This window comes from Mycteria americana, chromosome 6, assembly GCF_035582795.1.
Source record: "Mycteria americana isolate JAX WOST 10 ecotype Jacksonville Zoo and Gardens chromosome 6, USCA_MyAme_1.0, whole genome shotgun sequence".
In the NCBI taxonomy this organism is placed as follows: domain Eukaryota; kingdom Metazoa; phylum Chordata; class Aves; order Ciconiiformes; family Ciconiidae; genus Mycteria; species Mycteria americana.
In genome coordinates, this window is record NC_134370.1 from 36,781,345 (window position 1) to 36,802,273 (window position 20,929).

Consider the following 20,929-nt stretch of genomic DNA (forward strand, 5'->3'; position numbering starts at 1 on the left):
GGTATTCTTAAGGATTTCTTGAATCAGCATTTCAATTATAAAATTATCTAAAAAATTTAAAGATAATTCAACTAACCAAGGTCAGAAACTCTGACTGAGACATTTCTTCCCCTTTACAAAAGTAATGTTTCCACTAAATAGACTTTGAGGGACAAAGAATGATCCAATTCAAAGACAAACTGAGAAATCAAGTTTCTCCAAAAAATTTTTTTGGATAAATTTGTTTAAATGGAGAAATTTGTTTCAGTTAAAATATTTAAATTCTATTCCAGACAAACAAGCAATATTGACTGACACAATGTTATCTCATTTTCTCCATCCTATTGTATTCTATTTGGGATGTAACTATAGACACTTTTCAGACCCTACTTTTATAGCAGGGCAAGGGACACCTCAATTTAGAAAAAACTCACCAAACACAGAAATAGGAATAAACAAAATAGGAAGAAATTATCTAGTCCTGCCTCACTACTCCAAGAGGGATCTTCTCTGTCTAAAATGAGTAAGATGTTAGTTAAGTTTGTAATACACATAGACTGGCATGCATGTTTTCAGTAAAAAACTAGAACTAAATATACAGTAGTTTGACTAGTGGTTCACGTCATTACCTGTCACATCTTATTTCAGTTTGACTTGCAATGTCAAACTGCCAATGCAATCCTTCAGTACTATGTGCTTCCTATAGATAAAAAGGCAAAAACCCCATTTATTTTAAGAACAATATCTAGGCCACAAATCCACAAAGGAACCCTTTGTACCCTAACATATGCTCAGTTTGTATGATCCTTCTTAATATTTCTCATTATATAGCAACTTTTCTTTGCAGTTTTTACAACAGTTCGGGATCTTTTTGGTTCTTATTCTACATCTAAAGGACAAAAATTAAACATGGGGTTTTTTTCCTTTGCATGCCCCACTACACGTCATGCAATTCATAGAAGACGAAATACAGGAATGTAAAAGCAAGACCCTTTACAAAAAAAAAGCTATTTTTATTTCTAATTTTATTTTTGACAATTCATTTTGAGACACTGCACAGAACGCCTCTTTTGCAATGGCAAAAATAGTAAAATGTCAGAGTTTCATAAATAATGTTTCAGAGTAGAGACTGTGTTTTACCAAACATGGCAAGAATGAATTAGTCTACACAGATGCATTAAGCAGTGGGTGTATACTGTCTTGAGTACCAAACATAATGGGCTCTTGAGCCAAATATATACCTATAACAGAAGACCAGACTACATCCAACACTCTCAGTTACTGAAAAAAGGACCAGACCAGGCAGAACATGTGAGCAATAACTACAGTCTTTCTGCCCATCTCTTGCTAGAAGGTTAAAATTTAGAAAGGCACAGGGGCAGGTGTGTGTGAACAGGAATGAGAACACTGCAGACACCTCTGCTCAACACTGCTAGAAACGAGAAAACAAGACTGTTACATTTGTTGCCTTTGGCAGTAAAATATATCCCTATAAAATCAGCTGCATCTGTGACATGTGAATGATTTATTTCCCAACTGCAGCTTAGATTATTTCATACCTATAAGATAAACTTAAAGAATCAAAACAAATCTGAATGTTACCATTGTTAGAGTTGGCCGCAAGGCATAGCTATTTAAACTGGTATTAAATGAAGCAATCATTCTATAGGAACAGAAAGAATTGGTTTCCAAGAGGTGAGAAAGGGTTTCCCATTTAAAAAAAGGGGAATGCTCACAAGCAAAGGTGGACTGAATCTGCAGGTATAGAGAAAGAATTGCAGCAACAACATTCTTCAAATTTCTCCCTCTATTTACTACTCTAACTAGAGAAAACAAATGGTGCACCAGAAATGAAAACTAATGGCTATGACTATAGTGTTCTGAAAGAAAGCCTTCAAAGAAGTCACAAGATATGCTCTGTCTCCTCTTTGCATCTTGCTTGCTTGCAGACAACCTGCAGGGTATTAAATTACTATACCTAAGTTTTGGGGCTAGAACATGCTCCAGTAGCACTTGAGAACATGCTTCTAAGGATGTGGGGTCCAAGAGCAGTGAGTTGTATCTTGAGAAATGGCTGTTTCACTATATAATTAAAAAGCATTTTACGGTGCACATGCAAACACTCTGTTCGTACAGCTGAGGAACCTTGGTCTCATTAAAAGCTCCAAATTACACACAAAGATCAATTTGCAAAGCTCGTATTTTGTTTTTAAAAAAGATTCCAGACCTGAAACATCTTGAGGAAATAGTTCCATTCAGATACCTCCAGAGATCTGTGCACACTTTACAGATCTGCTGCTTATGAAGTACTTATTCCTGCTGCGCTAATAATGACCTAGAGTTCATTATTTAAGTGCTGTTCCTAATACTAAGACAAAAGAACATTAGTCCAGAATATTTTAAGCATGATACTGAAAGGTTAGATACAATTCAGTTCTCTTGCCTAATTAATTGGTTACCTTAATACAAATCTCATCCAAAACAGATCACACATTAGAAAACAACCAACAAGAAAAAAAGAAACCTACCCAAAACCTCGAGGACAAGAATTACAGAGCTACAGGGAGAACTTCCATAATGTCTTAATTATTCCATAATGTCTAATGTCTTCCATAATTCAATAATTAAATTCCAAGTGACATAAAACTTCAAAGTCCTATCAACAAAACTTAGGATACAAAAAAACCCAAGAATAAAACTTCCAGAATAAAACAACCCTGAGCCCAGCAGTTACTAACACACAAACCTCTGTATTATCCCCAGTGAGTCCTTCAGTGATGGGTGAAGGCAGAATACTGGTGTTGAAGTGATTATTACATGATTGGTACAGGGAGGTTTTCATGTACTATGGTGATGTTATGTTAGGAGGCACCAGTGTAGTTTCAGAAGCTCAGAACATGTAACTGGGCCAAATTTTCCCGATATTATAACCATGCTGATGATAAGTTGGTCTTCAAAACATTACCAGTACACAAGAATCTAAACATTTCCTTTTGAAATGCAGCCATTTACTTTGGTAGATTACTAGAAATATTGCCTTTTTAGAAGTCTGGTTCCCAGTGGGTGTAGTATCAACTTAAAAAACCTGAAAGTAATTGAATTAGCCAGAAGGGATACTCCTGCACAAGATTCCCAGCTTTCTTCGCCCAAAGAAAAAGAAAATTGCATATCCCACTGGGAAACATCAGAAATGAGCACTGGGTTTTTTTAGGCAGAATCAGGTACTTTATTTTTGACATATATGTTAGCAAATGACAAAAACATGAAAGACAACATTGCCTTTGGCAAAATGTATTTGGGAAAAGGGTCACACTACTTTCTAGTACTATGCCTATTACAATAGTAACTTGGACTTAAATAATTTAATCAAGAAGAATTATATTTCATGGAATATTGCTGACATTTAAAAAGCAAGTACAAGAAAAATACAGCTTGGTACCCAAAATCCTTAAGTTCTTAATTACAGTCAAATACCAATAAACCTCAGAAAAGATATTTTTCCGAATGGTGCCAGAAAAATACTGACTCTAAATTTAGTATTAATACCTAGCCTCAAAATTATTCAGAAAACACTGCATCGTGACAAAGGCAAACTTTGTGCGTCTACTTCCTGCCTTTGCTGTAACACTTTAGCGTACTGTGCACTGGTACCCTACCTGTTCTTTACTGTTCAATACGATAATGAACAATGGTAAAACTCAGTAGATAAGAACTGGAACATATGGGGTTTGAGACATAATCAGCAGTTAGTGGCAATGCAAATATTTTACAACTGTTTTTGTATATTGTGCTGGTTTTGGCTGGGATAAAGTTATTTTTCTTCATAGTAGCTAGTATGGGGCTATGTTTTGGATTTGTGCTGGAAACAGTGTTGATAACACAGGGATGTTTTCGTTATTGCTCAGCAGTGCTTACACAGAGTCAAGGCCTTTTCTGCCTCTCACCCCACCCCACCAGCGAGTAGGCTGGGGGTGCACAAGAAGCTGGGAGGGGACACAGCTGGGACAGCTGACCCCAACTGACCAAAGGGATATCCCACACCATATGACGTCATGCTCAGCATATAAAGCTGGGGGAAAAATAAGGAAAGGGGGGACATGCGGAGTGATGGCATTTGTCTTCCCAAGTAACCTTTAGGTGTGATGGAACCCTGCTTTCCTGGAGACAGCTGAACACCTGCCTGCCCATGGGAAGTAGTGAATGAATTCCTTGTTTTGCTTTGCTTGCATGCACAGCTTTTGCTTTACCTATTAAACTGTCTTTACCTCAACCCACGAGTTTTCTTGCTTTTACTCTTCTGATTCTCTCCCCCATCCCGCTGTGGGGGAGTGAGTGAGCAGCTGGGTGGTGCTTATTTCCCAGCTAGGGTTAAACCACGGGTTAAACCATATAACTAATTAAAAACTAAAACTGAATGGGAAAGTGATTCTGAAAATTGTTTCAAGTGGAATTTGACGATAACTGGAAGCTCAAAAGATCAAGCACAGACACAACAGAGTGAGCAGATGATCAGATACACAACAGCCCCCAAATCAGACAGGATGGACATGAAGAATGAAACTATCCACACAACAAAATTGCTTGTATCTTTCTTACTTTTATACTAAAAGATGAAGAGACAGAGAATACGATGCTCTCATGTACCAGTTCTCTGTTGAAAACAGCAGGATGGACTACCATACAGAAAAGGAAAAAAAAGAATGGTAGAATATTGAAATAATTCCAGTCATCCTATTAAACTTGCTCCTTCCCTTCTTACCCCAGATGTAAAAAAGCATTCAAAGCAACAAACTGAATGGGCTGTTCACACTCATTATACTGACAATAATTGCATCTTGCGGTACATATTTTGCCCCATAACAGAAACCTTGCCTTAACCAACCAGCTACTAATAACATTAAAAAGAACATTCTTCAGTATTTACCTGAAACTTCTTAATCAACTAGTGACTAATTAAATTAGCAGCATTTACGGATATTAGTGCTAATGCTAGTATTATCAGAAGGAAGAATTTCTTTAGGTCAAGAAAGTTCTGTACAAGAATCTAGAGAAACAGTGAGAATGATTAATTATAATGGGTACTGACTGTTCTGCACATACAGTCAGGGTGAACTCCAACTGCAACAGACTGCTGACAGACAAGAAAGCGATTGTCAATTAGATTTCCTGCTACTTTCAATTCTATGTAGAGAGTATGGAAAGGCTGAAAAAGTTCCAGAAGATTTTTTTGTTCTTTAGTTGCAGTTTAGAGTTTACAAAGGCTGACTACAAGAATACTTCCTCCTAACCTGCAAAGCAGAAAAGAATCACTTTTCTCCAAGACTCAGAATAGCAGGCTTTAATAAAGATTCAAGAACGTCAGTTATCAACTCTAAGTATGTCAACTCATGAACAATGGTTAGAAACTGAACAAAACTATATGAATAAAACTAACATTGCTTCTAACACTATTAAGAGGTGATTTCTGAAGGTGTTCTTATGTACAGGTACTTATTTGCCTTATTTGTCTCACAGAATAATATATAAGCAAGACAAGCAAAGAAATTGAGTAAATAGAAGATGACTATGTTATTTAGAAGAAATCTGGAGCACTGCTGAAAATCTTCCTATTAGCTCTCGGGGGGGGTGGGGTGTGAAATCAACATAGTTTTAAAAGAGCATACTACAGAGCAAACAAACACTTTGAAAAATAGAGTACCAATAGTCTTTAAATGTTTATCTGCCTATCTGGAAATGTATCAGATCAAATCATGTAGATTGATTGCATCCATTTGCTATGCTTCACCTCCATTTAATATGTGATACTTCATATAAGAAACCTGCATTAGCATTCTGGAGAAATTCATAGATTCAGAATGAGGTATCTGCAACCCTTTTACACTAAAAATCCATCTCAAATACTGACACTACATATTTTTAACAGCAAGCAAGCCACTAAGGAAGAGAAGGAACTCTTCTCTGGGAATTTGAGATTGCTACTGCAGAGTATGAATGCACACGTTAAAACATTTAATTGCCCAGAAAAGATGACTCTTATATGAATGCAGCTGGTGTCTAACATGAGGGAAAAAAATCATAAACACATTGTTTGAAAAGAACTTCCGTATATCATTTGGATCAGTCTCCTCCTTAAAAACAAGAACCAACACTATGTCAGGTCAGTCATAGTTTTGTCTAGCTAAGTCTTGAAAACCTCCAAGGACAGAAATTTCATAGCATCTCTGTTATAGTGTTGCACTAAACTTTTAATAAATCCCCCCCCCGCCCCTATGTCCTACCTGAACTTCTCATGCTGCAACTTGTGGCTATTGCCCTTTGTTGTGCTTTCTGTCTCTCCTGAGATAAGTCTGACACCATTGCCTCTGTAACCATCTCTCAAGAAGCTGCAGGCTTCTATTCAATTGCCCCTTGGCCACCACCTCCCCAGGTTAAACAAGCCCTCAGTCTCTCCCTCTCTTCACAGGTCACCTGCTCTAGGCTCCTGGCCATCCTGAGAGCCCTCCATCTTCCAGAAATCTTTTCCCCAGCATTTCTGAATTTAGCAAGGCCTATTTTGGAAAGTGTACAGTGAGTACCTTCCTCTTTCCAAAAGATACATTCTCAGATTTTTCCCCACCTTCTTTTTGGCATTCTTGTTATAATCAATACATCATCTTTCTTTAATGTTTGGCATACTACCATTGAATATTATTTATTTTACCATGAATGGTTCCTCAGACATCTGCTTCACAGTATTTCCTGGAATCTAGCCTCCCCTTCCTTAAAAACAAGCATATCCAAAAAAAAGGGCTCCAGGAAATCTAAGAACAATAAAAATAGGTCTATTACTTGTAGACATCTTCTAGAATAGATCACTAAACACTTCTACTTCAAACCTAGGAATCAGTTTCAGGAAACTATTTTAAGCCTCCCTCAACACCAAGGATGAAGTTACTGGGAAAACACTAATATTCTGATACAAGAAATGCTAACTTGCAGCTTCAGTTCAGGATGTAAGTTATGAGATTGCTTCAGATAAAAACAAAACAAACAAACAAACAAACAAAAACAAAAAAACCCAAGCTGTTGAAACATCTATGGCTTCTCCCAAATGTTTCTGTTGATTAGGAGGGCATCAAACACTTTACTACCTAACCTAGCTGTCAAGCTCTGAGTATTCCATGAGAGAAGCATGGCTGCTGCTTTGTATTGCTTTAGAAGGGTGAAGGTTCCTGTAATGAATTTTTTGTACAATGCCCAAGGCACACACCTTCTAATCTGCTGACTGAAGCTGTCTATCTTTTAATTTTTAACTCTTGACAGCAATCATAAAGGAGCATGAGTGACAGACAGTTGCATATTCCTGCATGAAACTCCATGACAAATGCTCTAAAATTGATGGATGTATTACTTACACTTTGTCTGCTATCTACTGAATTATTACAAAACTACTCTAGCTGCAATTGTTTAATAGCACTGGGTAAACTGATGAGATGGTCTGGTGTTCTCATCAACTTCAAGTCAAAGCAAAGCCCGCAACAGAAAAAACTGCCTTCAGAGATGACCTTGTACAGTGCTGGCAGTGGTGGGATTCTGGTAGAAAACAGAATCTGGTCCCCAGAAAGTAAGGAGAAGCCCTATTTACAGAAATATTTATTTGGCATGTAATGCATTCAATGCCACTTCTCCAAATATGGCCATGAATGGCAATGCTGAGAGACTTACTGAGATCTGAGGTGAACAAAATGACCACAAGCGTATCACTTATGATTTCAGCAAGACTCAATGTTACTATGTTAACAGATTTATAATCCATATGTATACACATGCATACCTAAGTCCTACTGAATTATGCATACACTCCCCCCATCAAGATCTGTTGCATCATTTCCAAATCTAATGCTGCATAGCTACTAAGGAGGGAACCAAGAAGAGCCAAGGGCATGTTTGCCAGAAAGGAATCTGGGTCAGACACTATGAAAATCTTAAGCAGAGTAGACTTTGGAATGGTTAGCTGTATATAGTTGGAAATATTATTGGGGGAGGAGGGTAGACCATATAATTTTATGATTATGATATAGCATGTTATGACAATTATAAATTTTGTTATAAAACATTAAAAAAAGTATTCCATGCAAAAATGAAAACTGTGGAAGATGCTTTTTGTAAATTCAGGTTAGAAAACAAGAACAAATGATAGCTATGAAGAACTGAGAGTGATCTAAAACTGAAGAACAAGAAGTTACTGCAATTTTTCAGGTCTACAGAAATCCTTAATGAGACTGGATTCATGCTGAAGTCTTAAAACAAAAAAGACTCATAGACTATGGAATACAGAATTAACTCTTAAGCACTAATGATTTGTGAAATAAAGTTACTCAGTCCACAGTTCTGTTTAGAGTAGTAAATCCCAAAGAATTCAAAACATTTTGGTCTGTAGGAAGAAAAACAATAGGTATGTCTGACCAACTGGCTCCAGGAAGCACCAGAAAAAGCCAAAGCTGCTAGGTTAAGAACTAAAATGTACCTATTACAAAGAATCTATAAAATAGAAAAAACTTAGACTGCTGTAAGGCAGATGTCATCTCCAATGTACTATGCTATTCTACAAGACAACGGGACAAAAGGATTCTTTGAACGTTGAATGGCGAAAGAAATAATTGTTAAAGTGGTGTCTGAGCCATAGGAAGTTAATCATGGACAAATGCAACTGACACAGCATGCTTATCATAATTCCCAAAAGAATGCAGAAGAACAATAGTACCAGGGTTTGTAGATGGCAAGACCATGAGAAAAACATTATGACAACAGTAATGGAAAAAACATTGCCACAGAGGCTCTGGAAAATACATTCAAAATAACCACCCAAAAGGTTACGGAGCTGGAAGTGAAACACAGACTACAGAATTGCAAATGAAAGGTCCTTAACATTACAGAGGTTAAGGCATTTAAGACCCTGTGCAAGAAAGTCACAGCTGAAATGAAGGTAATGGTTTTGATATGGGCACACAGATAAAAACTGTCCAAGTTAGAGTCTACTTCAGCTAAAAATACCTAGGTACAAAGAGCAGTAGTAGTTCCCTGATCTTGTTATCAGCTTAAGGAAGGTCTGTCATTATGAATGGACTCTACTGAACGGGACCAGGACAGTGACTCTTAAGATCTAAAAGAGAAAATATATTAAAAGGGATAGATACAGGTTATATACACACTGGAAAGTCATGAGTCATTTCTTAAAGTAGCCTCAAGTGAAGAGAAGCAGTGAAGAGTTATCATGAACTGTCACATATGATGAACACAGAAGGGCAATTCAACTGGGAAAAAAACCAAAACAAAACAAAAAACCAAACAAACAAACAAAAAAACCAAACCCACCCAACAAAAATTGTCTCCTGGAACACACATAGATGTAGATTTATTACACTGACTGGAAAAAAAAAAAAGACTTACTGTACATTATTATACTAACATCCTCACTTCCCCTACAGGAATAAAAAACTGATTTTACTAAGGGCTTGTGGAAATTAAAGAAACAAAGACAACAGTGATGTTCCTACTTTAAGGAAGGCTTATGCAAGTGCCTTCTGCTCCAGAAGCAGACTGCAACTAAACCTGGTTTCACCAGGGTACATGGCAAATTCATTATCACGGGAGCAAGATTTAGAATTCACAAGAAATCCTCCCTTTTCCAGTTTCATCTGCAAATGCCGCTTAAACCGAGACACCCCTCCCTCATCTCCCTCGCCTCTTCCCATGTAACTAGCTGCAGCAAGACCATGGTATGTCAAAACTGTGCTGGTAACAGAAATGTATTTACTATCCTAATTCAGGGAAGTGATCTAACAACCAAAAAAAAAAAAAAACTAAATTGATAACTGTAAAAATAAAGTTCTTAGCTTATTCATAAACAAGAATTTATTTTATATTAATGTTGTGTTTTAAATGCTATTCTCACTAACTTTTACCTTGAGAAGGAGGAAAGTTTTTGGAGACTGTGTGTTTAAGGACCGGTGCCCTACACAGCGACTTTGCACTGGGCACTCTGAAGCTTTTACTGAACAAGGCCTGTTGGAACAGTGCACTGAAGAGGACTTTCTTCTCAGTACCTTGGATGATCACTAAGTGCGACAGCATTTTAAAGCAAGCAAATGTATAGTTAAAGGCATCTTAACTCCCACACAGTGTTTATAATCGCCATGGACTTTACTGTTACTAAGAGTGAAGAAAAGCTGTTTTTGAGCTACAGGAAATGAAAAGAAGATTGGCAAAAAGAAATGGCAGCATGTTTAGGGTCATTTTTTTATTATCTGGAACATAAAAAAAATTTTGATGACATTTCTTCCTACTTTTCAGAACACTCTCCGCATCTGAAGCAAATCTGTTTTTAAAGTCAACATTTTTAATGTAGTTTCACAGAAGGATTAGAATGGAGCCTTACAGAAAAAAAATCTCGCTGCAGACTTAACCGAATGAAGGTTATTGACTTTGTAATAGAGTCACAAGAATGGAGGGTTATTGCTTAAGTTATAGTCTTACAATCATCATGTAATTATACACAGAAAATATTTTAGGTTAAGTCATGCAAACATCCTCAGCATTTTTCTTAGTTAATGCTTTTTTCCCTCTTAGTTCTTACAATAATTCTCTGATGAATAGTTTCTTACAAGCTGTTCCTTGTCTGAGTTGTATGCCAATTTCACAAGTTCACCAATTCCATAAGCTTGCATACTCAAGCCTTGCTCCAGTTTTTCTATCAAATGTTTTGGGGATTTTAAAAAATATTTTACAGTGAAAATACTCAGTCCTCTTTAGCAGTCTTTGGGCTTCACAAGCAAGGGTAAAAACCTCTGAATACTAAACAGACTTGAATAGCAAATATTACCTTTAAATCTCATTCTGAGGGTGATGAATGAGCAGTAGAAAATTTTTTTTCATTAAAAATACTTGTCTTATTAAATTAATGAAAATTTTTGATTTTGCATGCACCACAGAATGAGTGAGATTCACCCACCTCATTTTAGCTACCCCCAAATAAATCACCTAGAATGAAGTTGGTCACCTAGAATAAAATTGGTATCTTTTACCAATTTACCAATTTACTTTTTTACCAAATTTACTTTTATCAATTTACCAATTTACAAAAAAATCACCTAGAATAAAATTGGTATCTTTTATACTACTTGAAGAGGTAAGGAGCCTCAACAGCTGATTTATCCTATCTAATCTGAAGATGTATCTTAGGAAAAGTCAGTGAAGTCTCTGGAGGTGCTTCTCTCTCCCCATTTTGGCTTAGATAGCATGCCAAAAGAGGATAACATAAGTACCAAATGTCAGAGTGGGCAGGAGAAAACAGACCGCAAAGCATTCTTATGTTTCCTCCTTGGTGGGTGTTTTTTGGCTGAGAGAGAGTGTAACATTCTTGACCAGACAAACCCTACTGCAAAACAGACAAACCCTACTGCAGGGTTTGTCACTGTCTGAAACTGTCTGAAAGGTCTGTCACTGTCTGAAAACAGACAAACCCTACTGCAAAAGACTCAGGCAGTGGACAAAGGAAACTGTCAGTCATTTTGCATAAGCTGTTGCGACAAGCCTGCAAACTGTATTTGAAAAAGGCAAGTGAAGCATCTAGGAAAATACAAAGTCATTAGCTTGTGCGCATAAGCATGCAAGACATGGAGGTAAATGGAAAAGCTAAATAAAAAGCAGATGGAAGGAAGCTCATATCAGATAACACTAATATCTTTTATTGCCAAGATGAATTACCTTTTCCCAGAGAAAAGCAATGCAGTAGATTTAGTCTGCCCTGCAGAATCATTTAATAAAATATCGTACAGGAAAGCTCTGTTTCCGGTGGAGTAGATCAGTATTAGTATGGAGGCTTATACAACTGATCACACTGAAAGGGCTATGAAGTGAGAGGAGACCCTGGAAAGTGGCCAAAATAACAATCTTGGGACCAAGAAATAAACAAATAAATACATTCATTAGTGACACTGGCAAATAGTGTGATGTTAAAACATGCTGCCAATACAGAAGACGGCTGGGTCAGGAAGAATAGAATGACTTTTAGGATGAAATCATAGGAAAGGACTTTAAAAAAAAGTAACTGAAACTTGTGAAGGTTTTAAAGAAAATCACTGAACACAAACCCAACCTCTCCAGAACAGGTCTAAAAGTTTAATGTTTTTGGCTCACTGGGGCCGAGTGTTTTTAATCCAGGTGGAGGCAGAAGAATTGTTCACACTGACACAAGAACAAAATGTACAAACTGGCCATACATAAATGCTAAAAATTTGAGGAAAATCTTTATTTAGAAGTGATAGGCCTACACAGCTCTCAAGGAGATAATGGGGCCACAAATTGTCCTTGGTATCCCCCTCCTATATCAAAGAATTATGATTATGTACTACTCAACATAAAGGTCCTTGTGCCTCCTGAATAAGTCATGGGAACTGTTTGGATATGAGGTTTTTGCCTCATTCTGAAATGTCTAAAAACTTGGACTTACCCAGATGATGACACTTAATAAAAAACACCTCTTACGTATTTTGCTCTTCAATCCCCAATTACAACATTGCTGGTATCACATCAGAAGAGCAGTAATCTCTAAAACTGCTAGATTCCAGTCAATTCAATTACTACCTCATAGTTTATGGGCATAAATATCACATGAATAACAGTTTTAATGACTTTCAATGAGACTTAGACAATTTAAGCATATGGGTGTTTGTAAAAAATCTGACTTACATCCCTCTCATACTGAGAAAGTATTTGGAATTCACAGTTATGAACACAGGTTTATAAACATTTGCTGAGGCAGGAAGAAATTTCAAATCCATGTTCAACTTTACATCTGATATCACCATTCCATCTCAGAGATTAAACTCTGTCTTAATCCATACTTCAAAGGGAGTGAGAACAATACTGTGTGTCATACCAGTATCTGTCTCAGAACAATGCCTACAGCTGCCTACAGCTGATGTTTAATTTGAGAACAGTTTAAATTGGTTTTCCTTCCAAATACAACTTCATTACTATTCCTAAACTTAAAGTTAAGCCCAATCCTTATGTGAATTACAAGGTATTTCATAGTTCTGGTTCTAAGAAGCTGTGGACAATGGTTTGCTTTAATTCCATCAGCACTACTGGAATAAAAAAACGTGGACTCAAAACTCCAGTGATTCAGAGAAAGATACATCTACTAGTTCCTTATGACAGTTAAAATACTTATCATCTTTGTCTCCACCCTTTTCCTGTTTTTTTACAAGATCCTTAGATCTAAATAACTAGAGGATTTATATATGTGTATACATACATATACACATATATAGTATATCATTATACTTTGACATGAAAGCAAAATTGTAGACAAAATTTACAATAAATACAGGCTTTTTACTATATCAACAGATAATATAAATTGTTTACTTAAATGTAACTGCTGCAGATTCTGGCAGGCAGTAAAATAATAGAGTAGACTTTGATATTTAAAAATATAGTACAAGTTACTCTTCCAGTTCTGAAGTGGAAATACCTTAGGTTTTTATAAACAGTGTTTCTGAAGGTTTCATTTTGCTTTCATGCAACAGTACACAAACCTTAGCAAAATGCAAGGACCTGCGTATTTCAATCTAATTAACAGTGCTAGATATCAGGAATGACAGAGAGGTACCACTACTAACATTTTCACAGTCTTAACCATACCAGAATATGGCGTGAACCTCTACCACCTTTGTACTTGTAAAATAAAGATAGGAAATGCTCGTTCAAACAATCGCCTGCACAGAGTATACAGACCACAGGATTGAACACTCTTTTCTCCAGTGGTCCATAAAGGTTTCATACAGACCCTGGCACACACATTTCCAGGGCATGATTCTCAATGCTGACTTCCAATCATCTAGAGCAGGGAGTTGGCTGAAATGCTTTGCAGCTGTATTTCCTACCCACATGTAAATATCCTTCCCACTGAAACCTGAGAACAAGAGAGGACGGAGTATGTCCCTGTCTCATTGTGATGTAGAACAAGGATGAAGTCTCACTCAAACTAGGAGGTGGGAAGCATTCCTGCATGTCACAATTAGCTGTAGCCTCATGAACTTAGTTATCACACAAGAACTCTGTACAGATAGTGGCAGTCCAAATAAACTATCCTCACTATCAGATCATATATTCTCTTCCTGCACTCTTCTGCCTCATTACTTTCCAAATTGATCCTACGGACACCTGCCTCCTCTAATATGTGACCCTAGCATTTGTCTAAAGCAGGTTCATCCAGTGACCTGAATTAAGCAGCTGTTTTGTAAGATAACTGTATATGATCACATAATCACAATGTCATAATGCATACACACACAGAGTGCAAATCAAGGTTGCAAAGACAACTTTAGTTCTGCTATTACCTAACCTCTAAGACCTCGACTCCACAATGTAAATGGTGCTCTTACAGGGCCTCGTTGTTAGTTTGCTTGGGGTTTTTCTTCTTGGTGGAGGAAAGGGAAGGGGCAAAATGGAGGAACGGCATAACATAAGCCTCAGAAAGCAAACACTCCATTGTATGATGCTGTAGAGATCCATTCAGCTGTCAACAACTTGTATGTAAACAGGACTACACAACTTGAGCTAAGAAATTAAGCACCAGTTTTTAATATGCATTGTACGGCAGTATTATGGTATTATTGTTGAATAGCTCACTTTACCATCTCAGGTATGTCTGATGTCTTCCAGCTGAAGAGACAGATTCAGCAATCTTATGCTTTTTTCTTGAATGTACTGTAATGCAGAGAATTTAACCTCTTTTTTTCCTATAAATTACCTCAACATATGCACTACAATTTAACCTCAGTCTTTGTTTTAACAAACAGTAAATGTACCTGTTCCTCTTTATGCACAATTTCTCTGTCCTGTTACCTCCAATTTGCATCCTTCCCATGTCTGGCTCCTGTTCGCTCTTTCATTTGTGTTTTTATTTCTCTGCAATTTCTGTGTACGCTATTATTCTATAATTCTATTTTCACTAACTCTATACTCTGCCTGCAATAATTTCTCTTCAGTAACACATTACCTTTTCACTGGGCATAAAGGATGCACTTCACTGCCCTAGGTTACTCATGGAAGCTAACTTAGGAGCTAATCACAGCATAAATACACAGTTCTCTCCTAGTGAAGCATCACCTTGTAATCAGCTGGCTCCTGAAAGACCCAGCAGTAGTAGAATGTTTTGGGTTACACCTGAGGGCTGCAGCCTACCTGCATTTTCCCTGTAAGCTGAAACAGTTAAACAAAACACAAGAAAATCATCAAGCAATCAAAAAACCCTGCACAATTTGATGTCTGTTCATTGCAGATCATATAAATACAGATAAGAATGAAACATACATGCTTCTTTTTTCCACTCCTATTGACTAATGTAAAGATAGTGAATTCTTAGGTTTGAAGTACTGCAAAGACATTTGAGCAGATGACACCATGCTTGATGTCCCTTGACACAGGCAAACACTCCAACCAAAACCAGTTTTATGTCTTCCTGTCTTTTGTAAATACACGGATTTAGGTATATTATATATTACTGTCAAAGCAAGGCAAGAGAACAGAAATCTGTGTCAACTCCTAATGTGTTTAAACGCTACCAGTTTCAAGAAAGAAGGGCTCAGCTTTTACATGGGAATCAAAATTATGCTTTCCTATAATTGCTGCTTCCCTTGGTATTTGTCATAGTACTTTCAGAAGTCATGAAAAAAAAATGTCATGTTGAAAGTTCTCAGATTTTCTCATCAAAATGTCAGAAAAGGAGGCAAGTCTATTTCAAACTCTTCTCATTATTTTGTCCCTTTTGCCACTTCATTGCGATGTCAGTTCACTCCTGTTTCACATGAAGACAGTACTATCCTGGACCTATTTGAACTGATTAAGAAAGAGCTCAAACAAAATTCCTCTCTTTTCTTGTGGTAAAATAAAGTAAGTGTCAGTCAAGTGCAAGATACTAGAAATTTGTTTAGACTGAGACAGCTATGATTTAGACCTTTGAGTTCATGAAGCTAAATCCTCTATTCCAGAGATGTACAGACTTGCCAGAAAACTTCTTAATGGCAATTTTTTAACTGCCCAACTATTAGACTTGCAGCCACTGAAAACATGGAAGTCCTGGGAGCTCCACAGATGTTTTTTTTAATTTATTTTTTATTAAACACTACAAAAGGCCAGAGATTCATTTAAATGAAGAACAACAACTGTTTATACAAACAACAGAAACCATTTATAAAATAGTGCAGTTACACCCCTGCTGCCAGTACAGGGATATTCCAGTATAGGATACCCTTTTATTCAGTATCATGAAAAAGGAAATGGACACTATTAACCCTTTTAGGAAGTTCCAAATTTGCATAGCAAAACTGAAGATATTTGGAGATATTTAACCATTGCTCAACAGTCCTTAAAGTGGTAAGTACACACAAATCATGAACCTGCTTCTCTTTCTCTGAGTTTGCCTTTCATCTGCTTAGAATAGATGTGGTGAAGCCAGTAAAACAAAGTGGAAAGCTGCTGCCTCATCAGTTACAAGTCCCCAAACATTGTTACTTCCATTTATTTAAAAACTCCAGTAAAAGTCTTCCGTAACTTAAAAAACCTTGCATAAATGATGTAATTCAAATAAAATTTTAAAAATTACTTTTGAACTGCATGGTATCATCATAAATGTATAGCATGCTGAAAGGCTGTAAGAGACCATATAGTGAATCCTTAGTGCATAATTACACAGAATTACAGAATCGTATAGGTTGGAAAAGACCTATAAGATCATCAAGTCCAACTGTAAACCTAACACTACCAAGTCCACCACTACACCATGTCCCTAAGCACCTCATCCAAACGTCTTTTAAATACCTCCAGGGATGGTGACTCAACCACTTCCCTGGGCAGCCTGTTCCAATGCTTGATAACCCTTTCAGTGAAGTAAAATTTCCTAATATCCAGTCTAAACCTCCCCTGGCGCAACTTGAGACCATTTCCTCTTGTCCTGTCACTTGTCACCTGGGAGAAGAGACTGACCCCCACCTCTCTACAACCTCCTTTCAGATAGGTGTAGAGAGCGATAAGGTCTCCCCTCAGCCTCCTTTTCTCCAGGCTAAACAATCCCAGCTCCCTCAGCCACTCCTAATAAGACTTCTGCTCTAGACCCTTCACCAGCTTCATTGCCCTTCTTTGGACATGCTCCAGGACCTCAATGTCTTTCTTGTAGTGAGGGGCCCAAAACTGAACACGGTGTTACAGGTGCAGCCTCACCAGTGCCGAGTACAGAGGGACAATCACTTCTCTAGTCCTGCTGGCCACACTATTTTTGATACAAGCCAGGATGCCATTGGCCTTCTTGGCCACCTGGGCACACTGCTGGCTCATGTTCAGCTGGCTGTCAACCAACACTCCCAGGGCCTTCTCTGCTGGGCAGCTTTCCAGCCACTCTTCCCCAAGCCTGTAGCATTGCATGGGGTTGTTGTGGCCCAAATGCAGGATCTTGCACTTGGCCTTGTTGAACCTCATACAATTGGCCTCAGCCCATTGATCCAGCCTGTCCAGATCCCTCTGGAGAGCCTTCCTACCCTCGAGCAGACCAACACTCCTGCCCAACTTGGTGTGGCAAACTTACTGAGGGTGCACTCAATCCCTTTGTCCAAATCATCGATAAAGATATTGAACAGAACTGGCCTCAACACAGAGCCCCGGGGGACACCACTTGTGACCAGCCACCAACTGGATTTAAGTCCATTCACCACCACTCTTTGGGCCCAGCCATCCAGCCAGTTCTTTACCCAGCAAAGAGTACACCTGTCCAAGCCATGAGCAGCCAATTTCTTCAGGAGAATGCTGTGGGAGACAGTGTCAAAGGCTTTACTAAAGTCCAGGTAGATAACATCCACAGCCTTTCCCTCATCCGCTAAATAATAATTAGTGCATTAGATCAGAGAATCACAGGATTTACTGTAACTATGGCATATAAAGGGAAGTTTATACCACTAAAGAAACTGAGAACATAGCTTAGAAATCAGACTTACCATTCTTGGTCAAATATTGAACATTCGTCATCACTCCTTCAGTGTAAGCCCCTGGCTCATAATTGTCCATCTCACCCGAAACAATATGAGCTACTCTTGAAGCACGTCCTCGGATTGCACCAGCTGCACGATCTAAATTGTCCACATTTTGCTCTCTCAGTGCAATGATACACTTGTTTACATCCTCAAGAATATGGCTTTCTGCAAATAAAACAACATTTCTTTTATGATGGCACCTCTTAAACAAACAGACATATTTCAGACATGGAGCTGACTGCATTTTTTTCTTCCCTGTTGAAAAGCATTGTCCAACACAGGCTTAGATAAAAAACTTACAATATGAAATCTACACTGAACTATCCTTGCAATCCTTAAAATAATTTATTGATTCCTGGAATTCAAAGGTACAGTAATACTCTCCTATAAGCAACAGCAACAATAAAATATGGAGTCAGAAAGTGTGAGAAAAATACGAAAACCACAAAATCTTACATACGTAGTGAATATTTGCAGAATGAAGGAAAATTTAAAGGGATTAAAGCTGTTACTTATCGTAGAAACATTCATAAGCCACTGTGACAAAAGGTTCCATAATGAGATTAATCTGTCAAGAAACAATTGCCCCCACAACTAAATTAACTACTTTTACATCAATGTGTTAGGACGTTCATGCTAAATCAAATTCCTCTATGAATAGAAAGAGCAGTATTTTTGCCTGGTACTAAAATTACACTATTACTTATTAAATTATTGCAATATGTGTCATTAGTACAAAATGTATAGGGATTATGTATTTTTCATACAATTCATATTTCTTCTTATAGTAATATATTTACTGTATTACTATATATATTATTGGTTTATAAACTATTGGTGACATTTAAATAAGTATGTGCAAACAGATATCTATATACACGTACATACAGTATCACTTATCAATATATAACACAATTACACAGCACTGGCTTTCCTGCTACAGCTACTTTCATTGTGCCTTCTTGCCACACAACGCTTGCCCCCTTCAGCTATCTCAGTCATCTCCTAATGACAGGATATGTCTTTTCTATCAACATGCTTTCATTCCTACAATATTTTTTTCCTTATTAGAATTTATCTCTTTAGAATTCTTCATCACCTCACAAATTCAAAGCCACATTGAGGCAATGAAGAAATTCTAGTTTTCTTCATCTTTCTGCAGTATGGCAACTGGTTTATTGTCAACGCTAGTTAAATGATGTGCCACAACATATCCAAAGCCTACCCATTTTTACTTTACTTTTTAAAACATATACATGTTATAGTCACCTTCTGCCTGTCCAAATACACACACATTCAAAATTTTACCCTTCTGGCACAAAACAGGACATGAAGTTTGGGAATAGGCAAAGAAATGTTGTTAATCTTTGTGAAACACGTAATGACACAGAACCTCTGAAAGTCAAAAAGTCTCTTAGACACCAGTTCTTGGATGAGAGATTAAATGGGTTAAAGATTATCCTCCTAGTAAAAAGCTTTAAGGAAAAAATAACCATGCGCAAAATCATCCCATTACTAAAGGGCTGAAAGATGCAATAAAACAGGACTATTCTTCCATTTTTTAAAAAAAAAAACAACCCCAAACCCAAAACAAAACCAAAACAAACACAATAGTATATATCACAGTAATTGCTATCTTCTGAATATAGACAATATTTAACATTCAGAAGGCTTCTTCGATATTTGATAAAGTAAGATAAAGAAACACGTGGGAGCTGAAGAAGTGTGTGTTAGATGGTTAACCAAAGAGGTACTCAGTGGTGTCTTTGCTAAGCATGGGAGTTGAAATAAGCTGACTCTATCTTCCTTACAGATCAAACATGTTGGTATCTGGCAGTCACCTCCAATGCAGGCAGAACTGCAAAGTTGCTTTTCCTCTTTGACAGACTTTTTTTTTTTTTTTTTAAGGGAGGCAGTTGCCTTATGCCAAGACAAATTCAGCTGCTTGACACACTTCCACATTAAAAGGCACCAAATACTCAGGACAGAAGAGACATTTAACTTATCTTGAACCTTTCTTTGCTGTTTCACTCAGCTCTGTGTGACTTAATAACCTGACTGAAGGGAGTTTGATGTCAATTTGTGCCTAAGAGAGCCAGAAAAGAGAAATTATTATAACACACATAAACACAACATAAGCATGGCACATGAGCATTTCCAAGTCACCCATGCATAACGTCAACAGTTAAAGAACAAATATTTGGCTAGAGGAAACCAGAAGGAGAAAATGGTTCCTTAAAGACCGACGGAAGCAACTGTTGGGTTGACATGGTCAGAAATGAAAACGCAGACAAATGCAGAAGGGTGCCAAGCAAAGAAGAATTATACAATTCTTCTCACAAATTATTACCCTTCTGTCTTTCTGAACATTCATTTTCTCAACATTTTTCAAAATGGTCATATTTCAATGGTCATTTTTCAAAATGGTCATTTTTCAGACTGGTCATAAAACCAAAGGGTAACAGACCTGAGTAAGAATTCAGATCAAGCTAGAAGACAGTTATCAGTAATGTCAAGATTTAGAGAGAACAGGTATGTGGTATGCTAGGATTCCCATCTGTAGCACTAATACTGAAGGGCATATTCCATTTTTTCAGGCAAAGTAATGTAAATATAAAATTTAACTTATGATATAGAGGGTAATACTGTAAAATATAATTAAAAAGAGAATATGTTTATGGCTTTAAAACTTAAACACATCTTAAAGACATCCATATTAGTTTTGTTATTGAAATTCGTTTCCTACACAGACCTGAAAACTTCTGTCTCTCAGAGAATGTAACACAAGAACATTAGAAAGGCAAGATGTGAAGGTAACAGATTTGCTCTCTCTTCAGAAGTACCATTGTGAAACTTCTCTTGCACTAAGCCATGAATTAATT

General features: G+C 37.2%; 1 protein-coding gene across 2 annotated transcripts in view; it reads right to left on the reverse strand.

Annotated features, from left to right (window-relative positions):
• Window positions 1–20,929, reverse strand: part of CTNNA3 (catenin alpha 3) — a 555,174-nt gene that overhangs the window by 130,613 nt on the left and 403,632 nt on the right. For both annotated transcript variants that reach the window (XM_075505306.1, XM_075505308.1), the window contains exon 11: window positions 18,012–18,212. In XM_075505306.1, coding sequence (XP_075361421.1) covers window positions 18,012–18,212 — 201 coding nt within the window. The remainder of the gene's footprint in view (window positions 1–18,011; window positions 18,213–20,929) is intronic.